General features: G+C 37.8%; 1 protein-coding gene across 1 annotated transcript; it reads left to right on the forward strand.

Annotated features, from left to right (window-relative positions):
* Positions 1 to 846: 846 nt before the first annotated feature.
* On the forward strand, positions 847 to 5,338 carry LOC121792071 (vacuolar-sorting receptor 1-like). The gene is made up of 12 exons (XM_042189863.1): positions 847 to 1,418; positions 1,865 to 2,557; positions 3,000 to 3,088; positions 3,174 to 3,243; positions 3,330 to 3,413; positions 3,551 to 3,627; positions 3,711 to 3,792; positions 3,953 to 4,035; positions 4,133 to 4,199; positions 4,286 to 4,414; positions 4,843 to 4,949; positions 5,038 to 5,338. The coding sequence occupies exons 1-12, from the start codon at positions 1,124 to 1,126 to the stop codon at positions 5,125 to 5,127; spliced, it is 1,866 nt and encodes a 621-aa protein (XP_042045797.1). The 5' UTR covers positions 847 to 1,123; the 3' UTR covers positions 5,128 to 5,338.
* Positions 5,339 to 18,806: the final 13,468 nt, after the last annotated feature.

Here is an 18,806-nt window from a genome sequence, read left to right on the forward strand (position 1 = left end):
GTATTTTTTGGGTTCCGATAAATGTGAAATCGGGTGCGAGTACCCGCGGGTACCCGTTTCGACACCCCTACTCTCGGCCAAGACTCCCATGTAACTTCATCTTACTAAATAGTACTGTACTAGTAAATACCAAACCAACCTTCTCTATAACATACATATTCTGCCGGCCCAAACCATGTAGCCTATCAAACAACTCATCCCCAATTAATTTAACAAGTTAGCCCAAAATATTCTCATTCCTCAGCAATTTCTTCTCCCCCAATTTCACACTCATCCTCTTCTTCAGACTACACAAACAACGTCTTTGGAGAACAAATAAAAAGTAGAAAAAGTCGGGTATTACACTAGCTAAATTAGAGTTTATAATTTATATTAATAGCTTTACTTGCTAATTAAGGGTGCGTGATCTTTTAATTTAGACTATATCAACATCAAGAATCGGTCAAAATTACTTATAAAATTTTGTAGTTAGATTACTAATCTAATCTTACGCTAATAGCCTAATACAAACAACATAGTTGTTGTTTACAAGGAGTTTTCAAATATTAAAATATTCCTTCTTATGCTATAAATGATTAATTTATTTTAGTATGAGATTTAAATAATGAAATTTATTAAATTAAGTATTGAGTAAATAAATTAAGACAGAGCAATAAAGTAGAGATAAGGAAAAAAATAAAATAAACTAAAATAAGAGTAAATAATTATATATATATTTTTTACTATGATTGGAAATTAATTAGACAATTATTAATAATGGGACAAATGGAGTGTTATTTTTTTAGCCATAGAATTAAAAAATTCGAGATATTTATATATTTTTAAGTAAAGTGGACTCCTCTATTAAGCTTTTTCACTTTGCTTACTCAACGTTGCAAAATCTGTTTAGGATTTATCTGCGGGTTATATCGATCTTTCCGCTAGTTCGGCAGTTTTTTCGATCTGGGCTGCCAGCAATCCACTTTTTTATGCATAAATCTTCGATACAATTTGTGTTTATCGAAGAAAGATCGAATCTTTTCTTCAGTTGATCACTTTTAAAATTGATCGGTATTTTAGGTTTTCTAGCAAGTAGCAATCCTCTTTTGGCTCTGATCTGATCCGATTGAGTAGAGTTAGAAGGATGAGAGAGAAATTAGGGATTTTAGTTTGTGTGCTGTTTGTTCTCTGCGGTTCCTGCTTGGGAAGATTTCTAGTGGAGAAGAACAGTTTGAAGGTGACATCGCCCGATTCACTGAAAGGTGTTTATGAAAGTGCAATTGGGAATTTTGGGGTTCCTCAATATGGGGGAACGATGATTGGCTCTGTTTTTTACCCTAAATCGAATCAGAATGGGTGCAGTAGCTTTGAAGATGTCGAAGCTTCCTTGAAGAAGAAGCCTGGAGGCATTCCAATCTTCCTTCTTGCTGATAGAGGGGGTAAATTTCGCCCCTTTTCGATGGATTTAATCATCAATTTTGTGTGAATGTTATGTTGATTTTACTTGATTTCTAGTGTATATGTTCAATTTGGTTGTTAGAGATCTATGAATTTATAAATTTTGAGAGCAATATGTATATGTTGTTATGAGCTGATCGAGGATTTTTCATAAGATTTGTGTAGGCTTGTTAAGGTAATTATAAGAATTCGAAAAATTTTCATGTTTATGTGTATGTTTCGGAGGGATCACATCTGGAATTCGCAAACCTTTCTTCAATTTACAGCTTTCTGCTGGTTCTGATTGTCTTGAGTTTGCAAGACCTCTTTTTTAAAATCTAGAAACAACAAGAGGCTACATTCAATGTTGAATTATCTCTATATGATTCCAGATGAACTGTTTGCATGCATTGCCTCGACTTATCTATTTAGTTTGCATCTCTTGCAGAGTGTTACTTTACGGTGAAGGCATGGAATGCGCAAAATGGTGGTGCGGCAGCTATTCTTGTGGCGGATGACAGGAATGAGCCTCTTATCACCATGGATAATCCCGAGCTAGAAGATGCAAGTCCTGATTATCTGCAGAACATCACTATTCCATCAGCCCTTATCAGCAAGGATCTTGGAGACAGAATCAAAAAAGAATTAGCTAAAGGAGAAATGGTGAGTATTAATCTTGATTGGAGGGAAGCCCTTCCACATCCTGATGAGCGGGTTGAGTACGAGTTCTGGACAAATAGTAATGACGAGTGTGGCCCCAAGTGTGAAAGCCAGTTAGATTTCGTCAGAGATTTCAAAGGAGCTGCTCAGATACTTGAGCAGAAAGGCTACACTCAGTTCATCCCACGTTATATAACCTGGTACTGTCCTGACGCTTTTAAGTCGAGCAAACAGTGCAAGTCACAGTGCATCAACCAAGGGAGGTATTGTGCACCAGATCCTGAGCAGGATTTCAGCAAAGGATATGATGGGAAGGATGTTGTTGAACAAAATCTACGTCAAGCCTGCTTCTTTAAGGTGGCAAATGAAAGCGGAAAGCCATGGCAGTGGTGGGACTATGCTACAGATTTTTCAATCCGCTGTCCAATGAAAGAGAAGAAGTATAACAAGGAGTGTGCAGATCAAGTAATCAAGTCACTTGGTAGGTTTCATGCTTTTACGTACATTAATAAGTGTTTATAGTTCTGTTAACTTCTATTATCGAGGTTTAATCACTGAAATCTCTGGTATCTGCAAAGAGCTTTTGTGCTTACACAAATGATCTGTTTTTCTCTCAGTGAAAGTTTAGTGTGTTTTTGCATTTTGGTACCATACACGATTACTTTTTTTCTGATTATGCGTACCATGCTGGGAACTGCTGTGTGTTTATCGATGTGGCATCTTCCTCGTAAGTTGACGGTGGAGTTATTCATTTTTCCCAATTCCCTTTCTCATTTTCCCTTTCTTTCTTTTAAGTGTTTGGGGATATCTCTTTTTGCATGCTGTTACTCCTTTGGGTAAGTTAATATTAGTTGATTATCCTTGCTTCTGTCCTCCGGAATTTTCATTTAAGTTTATTCATTTTGCTGTACCCCCCTCTGTAGGAGCTGATCTTAAGAAGATAGACAAATGTATTGGGGACATAGAGGCAGATGTTGATAACCCTGTTCTGAAAGCTGAACAGGAAGCACAGGTTCGGTGGTCGTCAAAAATCTCATGTCGGTTTCAGTTAGTATCCTCTGTTAGAGCTACTAAATTTGAATGATACTTGATCTCAGATCGGAAAGGGCTCAAGAGGAGACGTTACTATCTTACCGACTCTTGTTGTGAACAATAGACAATATAGAGGTAACTGCTCTGGAGAATCAGTTGTCCCTTAAGAATAACAACGAAAAAAGGATCTGAAATCTTACGTACGTGTTCATATGTTTCAGGGAAGCTGGACAAGGGGGCGGTTCTCAAGGCTATTTGTTCAGGTTTTGAAGAGACTACAGAACCTGCAATCTGTCTGACTCAAGGTTATTTTTGTTTTAGCAGTTGTGTATATTTATCGATGAAGAGCATCCCTGCCCATCAATAGATGCTGGCCCACCCTTGTATATTTCCCTCATTGCTTTGCTATAAATATAATTGTTGTCTTGTGTTTGGTGGCCAGATATACAAACAAACGAGTGTTTGACTAACAATGGCGGGTGCTGGCAGGATACAACTTCTAATATTACTGCTTGCAGGGTATCGAGATTTTAATCAGATTCATTTTAATCTTTAGGTTGCTTTGCCATTTTTTGTCCTATCTAAGTAAGAATGATTTGCAGGATACCTTCAGGGGGAGGGTCTGCGAGTGCCCCGTTGTGCAGGGAGTGAAATTCTCCGGTGATGGTTATACTCATTGCCAAGGTAATTTATTTTCCCTGAATCATAATTTGCACGAAGATATAAATATTTTCCTAAATAAAAGAAAATGAGATATTACCTCACTCTTGCCTCAAATTGGCCGGCTTACATTCAAATGCTATACGCTAACCATGGATTCCTCATACTTTTCTTGATATGACAGCTTCTGGTGCATTAAGATGCGGAATTAACAACGGAGGTTGTTGGAAGGAAACAAAGAATGGACATACATACTCTGCATGCATTGTTAGTCTCCACCCCCCTTAACTAAGAGCATTTTTCTTTTTCCATCACACAAGTTTAGGCCTTTTTTCAATATGTTGATGTTCGGTTTATATTTCAGGACGACCATACAAAAGGTTGCAAGTGCCCTCCTGGATTCAAGGGTGATGGAGTTGATCACTGTGAAGGTAAGATGACAGATATCAGCACTTTTACGTCAGTTGCTTTTGAATCTGACCAGTTGTTGACTTGGTTTAACTTAAATGGCATTTAGATATCGATGAATGCAAGGACAAGTTGGCTTGCCAGTGTTCCGATTGCAAATGTAAGAACACCTGGGGAAGCTATGAATGCAGCTGCAGTAGCAACCAACTGTACATACACGAGCATGATACATGTATAGGTAAAAGCTCTTGTTCACACATACTCCCTCTGTCCCCTATTGAAACAGCACGGGTTTTAATGTAAAATTGGTAAAGTAGGAGAGAGATAGAATGAAAAGTGTGGTAGTGGAAAATGGGTCCCACCGAGAAATTTCTTAAAATAGAAAGTTTCTATTTTTAGAGGACGGAGGGAGTAACTTATTATTAGCTGATTTGCAACAAGTATGAAATCAGACATCGACAAGGGTACATACCCACAATTATAAATTGATCTCCGTGCTTAAGATTAAGAATACTACTATATGATGAGCAGATTTCAATCAAGTTTTCTCCGATCTATCCAATTGCTCTCAGTCTTCTTTTACTATGAAAGATGTCTGATGGTAAAACAGTGTTGTTGCTCGTATGTTAGACATAGAATAACTTCCTTAGTTGCTCGTCCGTGCAGGTAAAGATTCTGTCACAGAATACAGCTGGAACTTCGTGTGGGTGATTATCCTCGGTTTGACAATGGCTGGATTTACTGGATATGCTCTATACAAGTACAGGATCCGAGTAAGTATCAACGAGATCTTGAATACTCGTCTTTTGACTAAAACTTGAATATTGTTAAGTAAATGTCTCTACTTGAACAATTTTGCAGCGATACATGGACTCAGAGATCCGGGCTATCATGGCGCAGTACATGCCGTTGGACAATCAAGGAGAGGTGCCGACTCACACGCCGGTTTAAATTGCACCACTTTATTGTAAATTAGCAAAGCAACTCACCATCGCTTTATTTGGTTGTGTGATGTTTGCTTCCGTTTGCCGCTTAATGATTTCTGTACATTTTATTATCTAGCTTACATAAACTCCTACTCATGGAAAATGTTCGTTGGATTTATATTTTATTTAGATCTTCTAGCCATTTAAATAATAAATTTTGGTCAAATTTTATTCAATACCATAAGCGTGTGTTCGGTACCATTAAATTCAAGCCTTGGAATGGGAATTGTTCGGTAATACAAAAATACATGGATTTGGAATTGAATTTCAGATCCACCAATTCCAATTCTACAAATCTAATTCCATATGCATGCACAACGGTTCCGAACCGCCGGTTCTGGTTCATGAACCGGCGGTTCACGGTTCATCATATGCATGAACCGGAACCGGCCCGCCAAGGGTCCCAGCGGTTCCGGTTACGGTTCAAAAAACCGCCGGTTCACGAGGCGGTTCAAAACCGCCGGTTTTTGGCATGAACCGGCGGTTCAACCGAAAATTTAAAAAAAATACTTTTTATTTATAAAAATTGATTTTTATACTTAAAAACAATTTTTACAAATAAATGAATATAAGAAATTCATAATAGCCTATAGATATTTGATGGGCTTGTGAATTTATGAAACCATTCTTGGTTGTTTCTCTTTTATAGAGACATCCTTGAATGTTTTATGTTTCACTTTCGATGTGAGACAAAATATGTTGAAGTATTTTCTTTTATAACTACATGTTTAGAGCATTCATTCATTTTTTTCCAATGTGGGATACAAAACTTTCTTTTATTTTCTACTTTTCTTCATGTTTTGTATAATATATATAAACAAAATTATTATTCAAATATATTCTTGATTGATAAAAATAAAGAATTATTGAGAAATATGATTTGTATATAGAAAATATTTATTTGTATAATAATTATTGTTAGGTTTATACAATTTGTATAAGAATTATTCTTTCAATGTGTATAATATTATTTATTAGTTAACATATACATAAATTTATAAACATAAGCAAATCATTGATGATAAAGAACTAATGAATAATAGTTTATGTAATAATATTTGTTGTTAAATTATAATAATAGAAGATAGAGTATTAATATACATGAAGAATGATGGACGATCTATAATATACTTATAAATAAAGACTTTTATCCCACATTGAAATAAAGAGTAACACATCCAAAATGTGTAACTATACAAGAGAATAATTCAATATACTATCTTCTAAATTAAATAAAATCCAATATACTATCATCCAAGTATTGGCATTTTAAAAATTAAATCCAACTTTAAGTATGGAGTAATTTTTTTTTGACTTTTTAGTCTTTATTATGTATAAAATGTGCTTAAACAAATTTCAAACAATAAGGTGAAAATTACAATTTTATTGATAATAAATTTGAATTAGACTAAAAATTACAACTTATAATGAATACTATATTTTATTTACAAAAATTAATAAACACTACTTAAAGTTAAACCTTTTGATTTTTAAAATATCAATACTTAATATTGGACTTGAGCATTTAAATTGGAAGAGAGTGTATTGAATTATAGGGAAAACACTACTTGAATTATAGAGAGTGTATTGAATTATAGAGAGTGTATTTCAACTTATAATGAATATATTTTATTTACAAAAAATAATAAACACTACTTAATATTTTATTTATTATTAATGATTTGCTTATGTTTATAAATTTATGTATATGTTAACTAATAAATAATATTATACACATTGAAAGAATAATTCTTATACAAATTGTATAAACCTAACAATAATTATTATACAAATAAATATTTTCTATATACAAATCATATTTCTCAATAATTCTTTATTTTTATCAATCAAGAATATATTTGAATAATAATTTTATTTATATATCATACAAAACATGAAGAAAAGTATAAGACAAAAGAAAGTTTTGTATCCCACATTGGAAAAAGATGAATGAATACTCTAAACATGTAGTTATAAAATAAAGTACTTCAACATATTTTGTCCCACATCGAAAGTGGAACATTAAACATTCAAGGATGTCTCTATAAAAGAGAAACAACCAAGAATGATTTTGTCCCACATCGAAAGTGGAACATAAAACATTCAAGGATGTCTCTATAAAAGAGAAACAATCAAGAATGATTTTGTCCCACATCGAAAGTGGAACATAAAACATTCAAGGATGTCTCTATAAAAGAGAAACAACCAAGAATGAGTTTGTCCGACATCGAAAGTGGAACATAAAACATTCAATGATGTCTCTATAAAAGAGAAACAACCAAGAATGAGTTTGTCCCACATCGAAAGTGGAACATAAAACATTCAAGGATGTCTATATAAAAGAGAAACAACCAAGAATGAGTTTGTCCGACATCGAAAGTGGAACAATAAACATTCAAGGATGTCTCTATAAAAGAGAAACAACCAAGAATGGTTTCATAAATTCGCAAGCCCATCAAATATATATGGGCTATTACGAATTTTTTGTATTCATTTGTTTGTAAAAATTGATTTTAAATAATAAAATCAATTTTTATAAATAATTTTTTTTAAAAAAATTCGGTTGAACCGGCGGTTTGAACCGTTGAACCGCCGGTTCAAACCTGTAAACCGCCGGTTTTGAACCGCCGGTTCACAGTTCACGCATCCTTCGACCCTGAACCGGCCCGTTGGAACAGGCAACCCGCCGGACGGTTCAAACCGCCGGTTCCAGTCCCGGTTCCGGTTTATGAACCTGTGGGCCGGTTCGGTTTGTGCACACCTAGTATACAAAAGAATTGTAATTCAATTCCACGAAAAAACGGGTCAAAATTAAAAAAGGCACGGATCAACTTCCGGGTCAAAATGTAATCGGGTCATATAAAATAAAAAAAATATGCAGCGTGTTTCTCTCTCTTCTCGTTCCTACTCTTTCTCGGAAAAATCGGGTTTATGGGGCACTTTGCCCTTAAGATTACGTAAATGTACCCATTTTGTTATCTATTCCATAAATGGGAAAAACGCCTATGAAATTGGCGTGTCTTTAAGTTAAAACGCCAATAGTAATGGCGTGTTTTCAAGTAAATACGCCAACGTAGTTGGCGTTTTATACTTGTGTCGTATTTTGGGCGTATTCTCTCCGATTACAATTACGATAAAAAACGCCAACTTGGTTGGCGTGTATAACTGGAAAAACGCCTTTGTAGTTGGCGTGTTATCATTGTTGAAACGCCGAACAGATTGACGTTTTTACAAAAAGACGCCAACGGGAATGGCGTGTTATTTAAAAGACGCCAACACGAGTGGCGTATTTACTAAGTCATAAAAAACGCCAACCTGAGTGGCGTGTTTACTCAGGCTGATATAGCAGGCGTTCCTCCCCCAAATCGCGAAAATCTCACAATACACACCTTTCGCGATTTCTCCAGCTGCGCGCCTCCTCTCCCCCAAGTCGGCTTTATCAGGACCTATTATGTCCTCAACCACATCACAATTGTCACGTTCCCCTAAATGCACGCCTCCAGCTTCAAAATCTTGTGTTGCAGCTAAATATGGTTCTTGGGCTCTCGTAGACGTACCAACATCAAAATCTTGTGTTGCAGCAAAATATGGTTCTTGGGCTCTCGTTGACGTACCAGCATCATAACTTATGACATGATGACTATGATGTTGAGTAATTGCCGAATACTCAACATATAATTCAATTACACCTCCAATAATCATACTCTCACTAAACATTAGTTGCATGCATACTTCTTCTAGTTGAACACCTATAAACGTGACTCCGGATCCAAAGCATATAGTACGTTTCCATATTATTTGAATATTGTTTTCATATATGCTTATCCCCATCCTTTCACAAATTTTTTCCACAAGCTCATCGTACGAAATTGTTTCATCCAACATAATGAATCCTTTAGCAAAAGGAGGATCATACGAAATAACTGCTTCGAGAATTATCTTTCCACCCCAATATAAATTGACACACCACGTCATACTATCTGCAATAATGTAAAACACAAATAAATATGTATTATTTTTACATTCATCATTATGTAAAGTCAGCCAAAAAATTGACAAAATAATTCTATTAAATACACTACAATATATATTATCATAACAATCCATTAAATATTGGTAACAAAATTAGATATACTACAACATATAATAGCATAACAATTGGTCAAAATATTTCTATTAAAATATATACTATCATAATAATCCATCAAAATATTAGTGTGCCCATAACAATTGGTCAAACTATTATATTAATTGCACTACAATATATATTATCACAACAATCAATCAAATATTGGAAGACTAATGTTTAGAAGAATGAGTCTAAAATTTGATATACTAACCGATTAGAAGGACTAATGTTTGGAAGAATTAGCCAAATTCAAAATATCCACGCTTAAATCCACCACCGGGTCGACCCGAGCGAAAGGTTTTTCCGCCTTGGGAAGGGTTTTCGCGTTTTGGGGAGGGAAAGTGTTTAGGGTCGCGATGTTGGGGGAGATCTGATAAGGATATGGTTCAACAGAAACACGCCGACCGAAATGGCGTTTTTAATGTAACACGCCAACCTCAGTGGCGTTTCTATTATTAAATACGCCTACTGCAATGGCGTTTTAATAATTAAACACGCCGACTATATTGGCGTTTTAGCCTAAAACACGCCAATTAAGTTGGCGTTTTTTATATAGCTGTATTTGGCGAAAATACACCTACAATACGACGCGATAATAAAACACCAATGATGTTGGCGTATTTACTAATAGAAACGCCAATGTGGTTGGCGTTTTTCCCATTTTTGGAATAGATAACAAAATGGGTACATTTACGTAATCTTTGGTGTAAACTAGCCTATATACCCGATTTTCCCCTCTTTCTCTCCCTCTCTTCGCCAGCGCCGCTGTGCCCTAGCCGCTTCTCTAAGATCGATTGAAGGATAATCAGGTACTCGATTGATGGATACCATGAGTTTCGTGTTTGATCGATTGAAGTTTCTTGTGAACTGCTTCCAACTTATGATGTAGCTATCTTTTGTTTCACATTAGATCTTAACTAGTTGCTGCTTCCCCTAATTTTTCAATTCAAAATTGATTTTTTCTTGTCGGAGTACTACCCTGTAACTATTCTTTGAGTATTGCGATAATTTCTTGAAGCTCTTTTGTTAAATTTTGTGGAGAATTCTTTGAATTTGTTGATCATTAGGGTTGATAAATTAGGGCACTTCTGATTTAGGTTTCATTTTGTATCAGGGTGTTGTAATTTTTAAGGAATGTAATTAGTTCTAGCTATGGATGGTGTTGGAAAAGATGCTAGTGTTGAGCCTTCTAATGAAATGATGATTCGGTAAACTACAACAAGATTCTGGTTTCATCGAGAGGGCAACGAGATTCTGGTGAGCTTTGTTGGAAAAGATGCTAGTGTTGAGCCTTCTAATGCAAATGATGAACCTTCTAATTCTGGTTTCATCGAGATGGTAGCAAGATTTCCATGCTTCAGTGGGGGGAATTTTGGTGAAATGATGAACCTGTTTGCTGTTCCTGATCAGCTGAATCCGTTCTTGTGGGACATGGGTGTGGTTCACTCGCTGAGACATGAAATGAACATGGCCGAAGAGGGAGGTCTGTTTCTGGGGAAAAGGGGGCTAAAGGGAGCCCTTTCAAGAATGAGAAGAGGAACGAGAGCTTACATGATGAGGCTAAACAGGTAGTTGGGGTGTCGTGTAATGACTCTGATGAGGCTAAGTGTAGCGGTCGTGGCCTCAAGAGGAGGTCGCGTGCCTGACGGGGGAGTCTCTCAGTGAAGGGCTTGGCTCTAAGAAGAGGAAGACAGAAGGGGGGGTAGGTTTTGATCTTGTTATGTTGTTTGTTATTTCATAGACTTTTGTAATTTGATTCACTTGTGTTTGCATTAACTTATTCAAATAAGTTATTCAAAGAATAATCTTTTTTATTATGTTCTTTAGATGCAAATTTATTATTAATATTTGACTTATTAGTAGAAATATATATTATATAATTGACATGATCATAGTTTGTATGTAACATGTCTGTATGTAACTATATTCATGTATAATGCTCTTGTATTTGAATTATATAGGCATACACATCACATATATATAACTATATTGTACTCCATGTTGAAAATAAAATAATTATTATTGATTAATTATTTTAATTATGATATATACTGCTTAGTTTTTAATTATTTTAAATATTTTTTTTGAATTTGAATAAATAGAGCTAGAGAAAAAAAATATTAAAATTTTGAATAACTCAACTAAGTTCATAAAAAAATTTGAAGTTTAGAGCAAGAGAAAAAAAAATAGAAATGTGATAATTAATTAAAAAAGAGTTACTTTAAAATTTTTGAATTCAAATTCAATTCCAAATTCTTTGTTTTGAGTTACCAAATAAAGGATTTGGAATCATAATACAATTCCATATCAATTCTTTAACTATACCAAACATAGGATTTGGAATTGAATTATAATTCAATTCCCTTAAATTCAATTTCATAGAATTCAATTCAATACCGAACGGACCCTAAGGTTTCAAAACAGAATAGTATTCAATATCAAGTTTCAATTGTTTTCCAATTGTATTACTCTGTGTGTAAAATGACATTTTTAGATGCTCAAAAATGATAATGTTTCACTATAATAAGAAATATTTTTCTACTTTTTTTATTAATAATATATCATCATTTTGAATATTTCTACAAAAAAAGTCTCATTCTTGGATGACATGAATTTTAATGAAAAATTGATGAAGTAAGAGAGATAGAAAAAAAGTAAGTAAAGTACAGGAGATAAGAGGAAAAAAAGTAGATAAAGTATGAAAGAGAAACTTTTCATTTTTTTAGAAATGAGACTATTTTTGTGGACATTCCAAAATGACAATGAGACAATTTTTCATGGACGAAGAGAGTATTAAAATATACTACAATTAAGAAACATTTAAATTTTCTAATTTAATACTCCACGTCCTTAAAAAATAGACAAATTTTAAAACGACATGAGTTTTAATGCACAATTGGTAAGTGAGAGAGATATAGAAATAAAAAAGTGGTTGAAGTATTGTTAGTGGAGAATGAGTTTAAATGTGTTGTATGTGTGCATTCAGTGAGTGTGTGCAGTGTGCGTATTGTGTGGTTGAACTTAGTGTGTATTGGGCGTGTGGTTAAATCTATAGTGGATATTGAGGGGAGGGGGGTTTGCGTGTGTAGTGTGCTGTTCTTTAAAATTTAATATCATATCAATACTTTATTTTACCAAATAAAAAATTTAGAATTTAATTGTTCAACTATAAGTGTTTGGACACAAGATTCAAGTAAATACTAGTGTTTAGTGAGTTATAGAAATAGAATAAGGTAGATTCAAGTAAATACTAGTGTTTAGTGAGTTATAGAAATAGAATAAGGTAGTATAGTAAAGATGAGTAAAATGAGAATAAAGATAGAGTTTATAGTAAGAAAGGAATACAAGTCACTTATAATGGGACCGACAATAATACAATTCAATTTTCTCAAATTTAATTTCATAAAAATCTAATTCTAATTTTAATTCTATATATATAACAAACCACATACATACATTCCCCAAAAATCAACATTAGCTAAAATCTTCTTGATACATACTTATTAAAAATTACCAAAATCAAATTACTAACAAGTAAAAATCTCAATCATGAATATATATTACAGAGCTGAAAAACATCAATTTTCAATTGAAATTCCTGTAGCATAAAAAACATGCAGCTTGACTCAGACACAACAGCTCTCGATGTAGAAAAAATCGTGACTTATAAGCATTGCCACGTCAACATGCCCCTGCCTAATTCCAGTTTGGAGAGAGAGCTAAGGCCATCCACAACGCTGTTCCTATACCGTTCCTATCTCGTTCCTTAAACCACTATTTGAGGGCCCCACTGTACTTTTTTACTCCATTCCTTAACTAAGGAACGGAAGCTGCAACCCTTCGTTTCTTATCCGTTCCTTAAATTACTAATCATTCAATTTCATTTTTTATTTTTATTTCCAATCCAATTCAATTAAAACAAACACACTTCATTAAAATTAAAATAACATTCCAACATAAAATATAAATACAACTTAAAATTCAAAAAAATAAAAAAGACATAATTAAAATCCTTAAAAAAATGACATAATTTAAAATACAATTTTATAGAGACATCCTTAAATGTTTTATGTTTCACTTTCGATGTGGGACAAAATCATTCAAGGATGTCTCTATAAAAGAGAAACAACCAATGATGATTTTATCCCACATCGAAAGTGGAACATAAAACATTCAAGGTTGTATCTATAAAAGAGAAACAACCAAGAATGAGTTTGTCCCACATCGAAAGAGAAACATAAAACATTCAAGGATGTCTCTATAAAAGAGAAACAACCAAAAATGATTTTATCCCACATCGAAAGTGGAACATAAAACATTCAAGGTTGTATCTATAAAAGAGAAACAACCAAGAATGAGTTTGTCCCACATCGAAAGTGAAACATAAAAACATTCAAGGTTGTATCTATAAAAGAGAAACCACCAAGAATGATTTTATCCCACATCGAAAGTGGAACATAAAACATTCAAGGTTGTATCTATAAAAGAGAAACAACCAAGAATGAGTTTGTCCCACATCGAAAGTGAAACATAAAATATTCAAGGATGTCTCTATAAAAGAGAAACAACCAAGAATGATTTTATCCCACATCAAAAGTGGAACATAAAACATTCAAGGTTGTATCTATAAAAGAGAAACAACCAAGAATGAGTTGTCCCACGTCGAAAGTGAAACATAAAAACATTCAAGGTTGTATCTATAAAAGAGAAACAACCAAGAATGAGTTTGTCCCACATCGAAAGTGAAACATAAAACATTCAAGGATGTCTCTATAAAAGAGAAACCACCAAGAATGATTTTATCCCACATAGAAAGTGAAACATAAAACATTCAAGGATGTCTCTATAAAAGAGAAACAACCAAGAATGAGTTTGTCCCACATCGAAAGTGGAACATAAAACATTCAAGGTTGTATCTATAAAAGAGAAACAACCAAGAATGAGTTTGTCCCACATCGAAAGTGGAACATAAAACATTCAAGGTTGTCTCTATAAAAGAGAAACAACCAAGAATGGTTTCATAAATTCATTTATTTGTAAAAATTGTTTTTAATTATAAAAACAATTTTTATAAATAAAAGTATTTTTTTAAAAAAATTTGATTTTTAAAAAAAAATCGAATTATTGCATCACCGTGACGACGCTCACTCGCGGGGCAGCGAGTGGGCGTCACGCACGTCGCGGGGAGAGCCACGTCGCCGAAGCGCGTGGCGGCACAGACCGTGCTGCGTCTCGTGCCGACGGCACCCGGGACGGCATGGGCACGGAACCGTGACGAAACGTAGCCCTCACGAGACGTCAAATAGCCATCAAATAGCCTTCACACTGCCACATCATCAGCACTACAATTCTCCTGCCACATCAGCTTGCCACATCAACTGGACATCAAATAGCCCTCACATAGCCTTCACACTACCTATCCACATCACTAATAACAATTATATAATTTAATTTACACTTGTATCTACATACGAAATTTAATTTACGAGACAAATACGGAAAATTCGAATAATAATATTAAAATTTAAAAAGTACATTACTTTTTTAAAAAAGTACAATAATATAAAAAAAGTACAAAAATTAAAAAGTACATTAATTTTAAAAAGTAAAACAAAATCACTCATCGCCGCCGTCCTCGTCTCCGTCGTCGCCCAGCGCTTCTTCACCGTCGTCGCCGCCGCCTCCGTCGCCACCTACGCCGCGGCTATTCCCGCCGGTGTCCCTCCTCATCGCCTCCAATTCTTCACGCTGGCTCTGGAGCAATACACGAAGAAAATTCTTCACCTCGGGGTCCACCGCCGCTTGGAAGTCGGCTAAGGCCTTCACCATTTGAGCGCGCGTTTGTTGGCGCGCGAAGAATTTGAGCTCCTCAGTAGACCTGCCGAGGGGGGATGCCGAATGGACGTCCTGGGAACTCGGGGTGCCCCCCCTCGCAACCTGCTGCGCCCGCCTTTGCCCAACCGGGCGAGGTCGGCGACCGAACGACCGAGGAGTCGGGACCTCCTGGGCCGTCTCAGGGAGGTCTGACGAACCACCGCTGCTGCCGCTATAATCTCCGGTATAGTTCAGTCTCTGCCTCTTCGGCCAGCCAGCGTCGACGCCTACCCGGAATTTCTCCGACTCGTTGAGCACAACGTAGCAGTTCCAGTAGGTGAACTCATAGTACTTCTTATCCGGATCGGGGTAGGCTCTCTCCGCAATCCTCCTGCAGTCTTCCTCTGTTTGGCCACTGGTCTGCATACGGAGGGCGTTGGCGTACAAACCCAAAAATCGAGAGACGCCAGCCCTGATTCGGTCCCAGCACTTCCGGACCTCCTCCCCGGTGCACGGTCTCCCTTTAGGGCAAAATGCCCTGTAGGCTGCGGCTATCTTGGCCCACATCGTCGCAGACACTCACCCACGCCTTGGCAACCGCAACGTTCTCCGCGTCTGTCCACTTCCTCCGGCCCCGGATTTCGGCTTGGGGCTGCGACGACTCGCCGACCTTCTTCGCCTTGCCCTTCTTCTTACCCCGCCCTACTCCCTGGCTTTGAATGAGAGTTTCCGAAACCTCGTTAATATCAAAACCCAAGTCCGCTAAGGAGAAGGTCTCCGTATACTGTGCATCCGTTGGGGTCGATGTGTGCGAAGAACCGGTGGAAAAATCAAAAGTCGGCCGATAGGCGTTGTCCCCCCCGTGCGTCCCCTGCGCCGGGGAAATCATCTGCTGCGCCGGTGGCATCATCTGCTGCGCCGGTGGCTGCATGCCGGGTGCCCACCCCGGCATCATCTGCATAGGGGGCTGCATGCCGGGTGCCCACCCCGGAATCATATGCTGCCACGGGTACATGTTGTAGTACCCGCTCATCGGAGGCCAACCACCTCCCCCATGAGCCGGGGAAGTATGAGACCCTGCCCCGGGAGTCGGGGGCGTATGAGACCCTACACCGGGAGGCGGGGGAGTCTGAGACCATCCCCCGGGATTAACTGGAGTACCTTCGTAGTTGTTCTCCATTGCTCGTTATTGATCTTGTACAGAAAGTAAGGTAGAGAGAGAGTACTCGTTAAAACAAGTGGTGCGAATGAAAATGAGGTTCAACGCGCGTATATATAGTGTTTTCGAAAAACAAAAAAAAAAAATTAAATCCGACGCCGGTTTGGCGCCGATCCGGGACGCACAATGGCGCCCGTGAGGATCGGCGTCGGAACCGGCGTCAGCGCGGGAATCGGCATGGCGATGCCGATTTTGACGCCGATTTCGCCCACGCCGGTTCCAATGGTTCGGCGTCAAACCGGCGTGGGCGAAAAATCGGCGTCGCGGTGGTGACGCCGGTTATTGGAGATGCTCTAAAATCAGAGTGATCGTGAGCATTGTTATATCTGGTTTTTACTTTTCTGTATTTCCTATTTTTCACTCATTGTAATTCCTGTTTGTTGACTCTTCACGACCTTATTTCCTCTAATTTCCACTTCAATTGTTGCTTATTATGCGTGGAAACTCATTCACAAGATGCTGAGAGGAGAGCGCATGAAGTTTGAGCAAAGACTAACGTGAGGGCTCGACATGCAAAGACTAACGTGAGGCTCGGGGAAATGATGCAACTGTCAAACATACCAAAATCAAGAAGCATAATTACAGGAGGAAGATTTGTAATTGATATAGAATTAATGTTTAATACATTGTCCTAGAATAGGATTGATCCTTACCTAATTTACTTTGTATTCTTTCCTACATAACCAGGAAAGGACCGAGACATACACACACTTGAAATAAGAGAATCATCTTCTCCTCCAACAGCTTTCTCTATGACTTTCTCTATGAATTATCCTCGCCTAACTCTTGATTACCATCTATAAGATGGTATCAGAGCAGGTTGTATAGGGATTGGGACTCAGAAAATTATCATCATAGTCCCGAGTACCTTTCCCGACCCTTTGAAACCTGCACAAAAAAAAAAACAGCCAAAAATGTCAGATTCAGGATCCAATACTCCACCAAAAACCAGTTCAGCCATAACCCTCTCAGCCGAACAATTCGCTGAGTTCATGAGACTAAGCATGTCTCAGAAACACCAAAACCCACCACCTTCATCAGTAGAATCACTAGGCGAGGTGCGCCTAGCAGAAAAGCTCAACGGAGACAACTACCCGTTGTGGGCTAAACTGATGAGCCGAGGGATCCGCGGGAAGGGTCTGGCATCTCACATAAATGGAGTTACAGACCCCCTTCGTCCGACGGACCCCAACTATGATCGATGGCAGCAGCGGGATGATTGCTGCTTCAACTGGATCATAAATAATATCGACGCCAGCCTCATCAATGAGGTATCTCAATACGAAACGGCATATGACTTGTGGGACAGTCTAGCCACGACGTACGGAAGCGGCGCCGATCAATTTCAGATCTCGGACCTGCATAGACAAGCGTATACCATCAAACAAGGTGAATCGTCATTAGAGAGTCTATGGCAGAGGCTTCAGGACCTCTGGATATCAATTGATACCAGAGATCCCAATCCCATGGATACTCCGTCGAGTATCGAAAAGTACAACCAGAACACGCAACGGCACCGTCTGTACCAGTTCGTGTGGGCACTAGACGACCTCAAATACAGCAAGATCAAGAGAGAAATACTCAACATGGATCCAATTCCAACAGCAAGAAAGGCATATGGATTAGTCAGACGAGAATCAGTAAACGAGAAATTACTCAACCAAGAAGCCAAAGAAGCGTCTGGAATTGGAACAGGGCTCGCGATGATCGATCGAAATCGAGCACCCGCCCCACAATTAGCACAACACCACCAATATCAGTCAAGAAACCCTAACTATCATAAGGAAGAAGATAAGAGCAAGTTATCGTGCAGTCATTGCAGGGGGAAGAAACACACCAAAGAAACCTGTTTTCACATCCATGGGTTCCCAGAATGGTGGGAAGAGATGAAGAAGACAAGGCAAGCCCGGAATGGAGGCCGGACCGGCGGAGGCAGAGGAGGGAGAGCCTCGGCAGCTATTGCACACGACCGCGCCTCCTACGCCGAGAAATCGACGGGTGGCGGCGGCGGCAGCAACGTCACCGACAACAATGGCGAAATCAGAACCGAGGAGAAGCCCTCAATTGCATCTGCATCCATGGCAAGAACATGGTCAGAAGGTAACCAATCAAGAATTGGAGGGTGTGCCGGTGAGATTGCCGGCGGTCTCGGCGAGAAGTCAACCGGAGGGATGGCTAGGGTTCCCACAGGCAAAGGGGGTGAGGCGGCTAGGGTTCCTCATTCGGCCCAATCGAGCCCCAAATATGAACCAGATTACAAAATCTGCAAACCAACCCCCGAAAATCATAAAACCCGTAACCCACCCCTCTCACATACTTATCCCCAGTTTCCACCCCATATTTTTCCATTATCACAAATTAACCCCCGAACTGAAAATACCCTTCACTCTCAACCCCAAATTTGTCCAAATCTACAATTAGACCCCCACCGAAAACGAAAACTCCTAAACTCACCCCAAAAGTCTAAACCTCTTCAAAGTGA

This window comes from Salvia splendens, chromosome 2 (genome assembly GCF_004379255.2).
Source record: "Salvia splendens isolate huo1 chromosome 2, SspV2, whole genome shotgun sequence".
In the NCBI taxonomy this organism is placed as follows: Eukaryota; Viridiplantae; Streptophyta; class Magnoliopsida; order Lamiales; family Lamiaceae; genus Salvia; species Salvia splendens.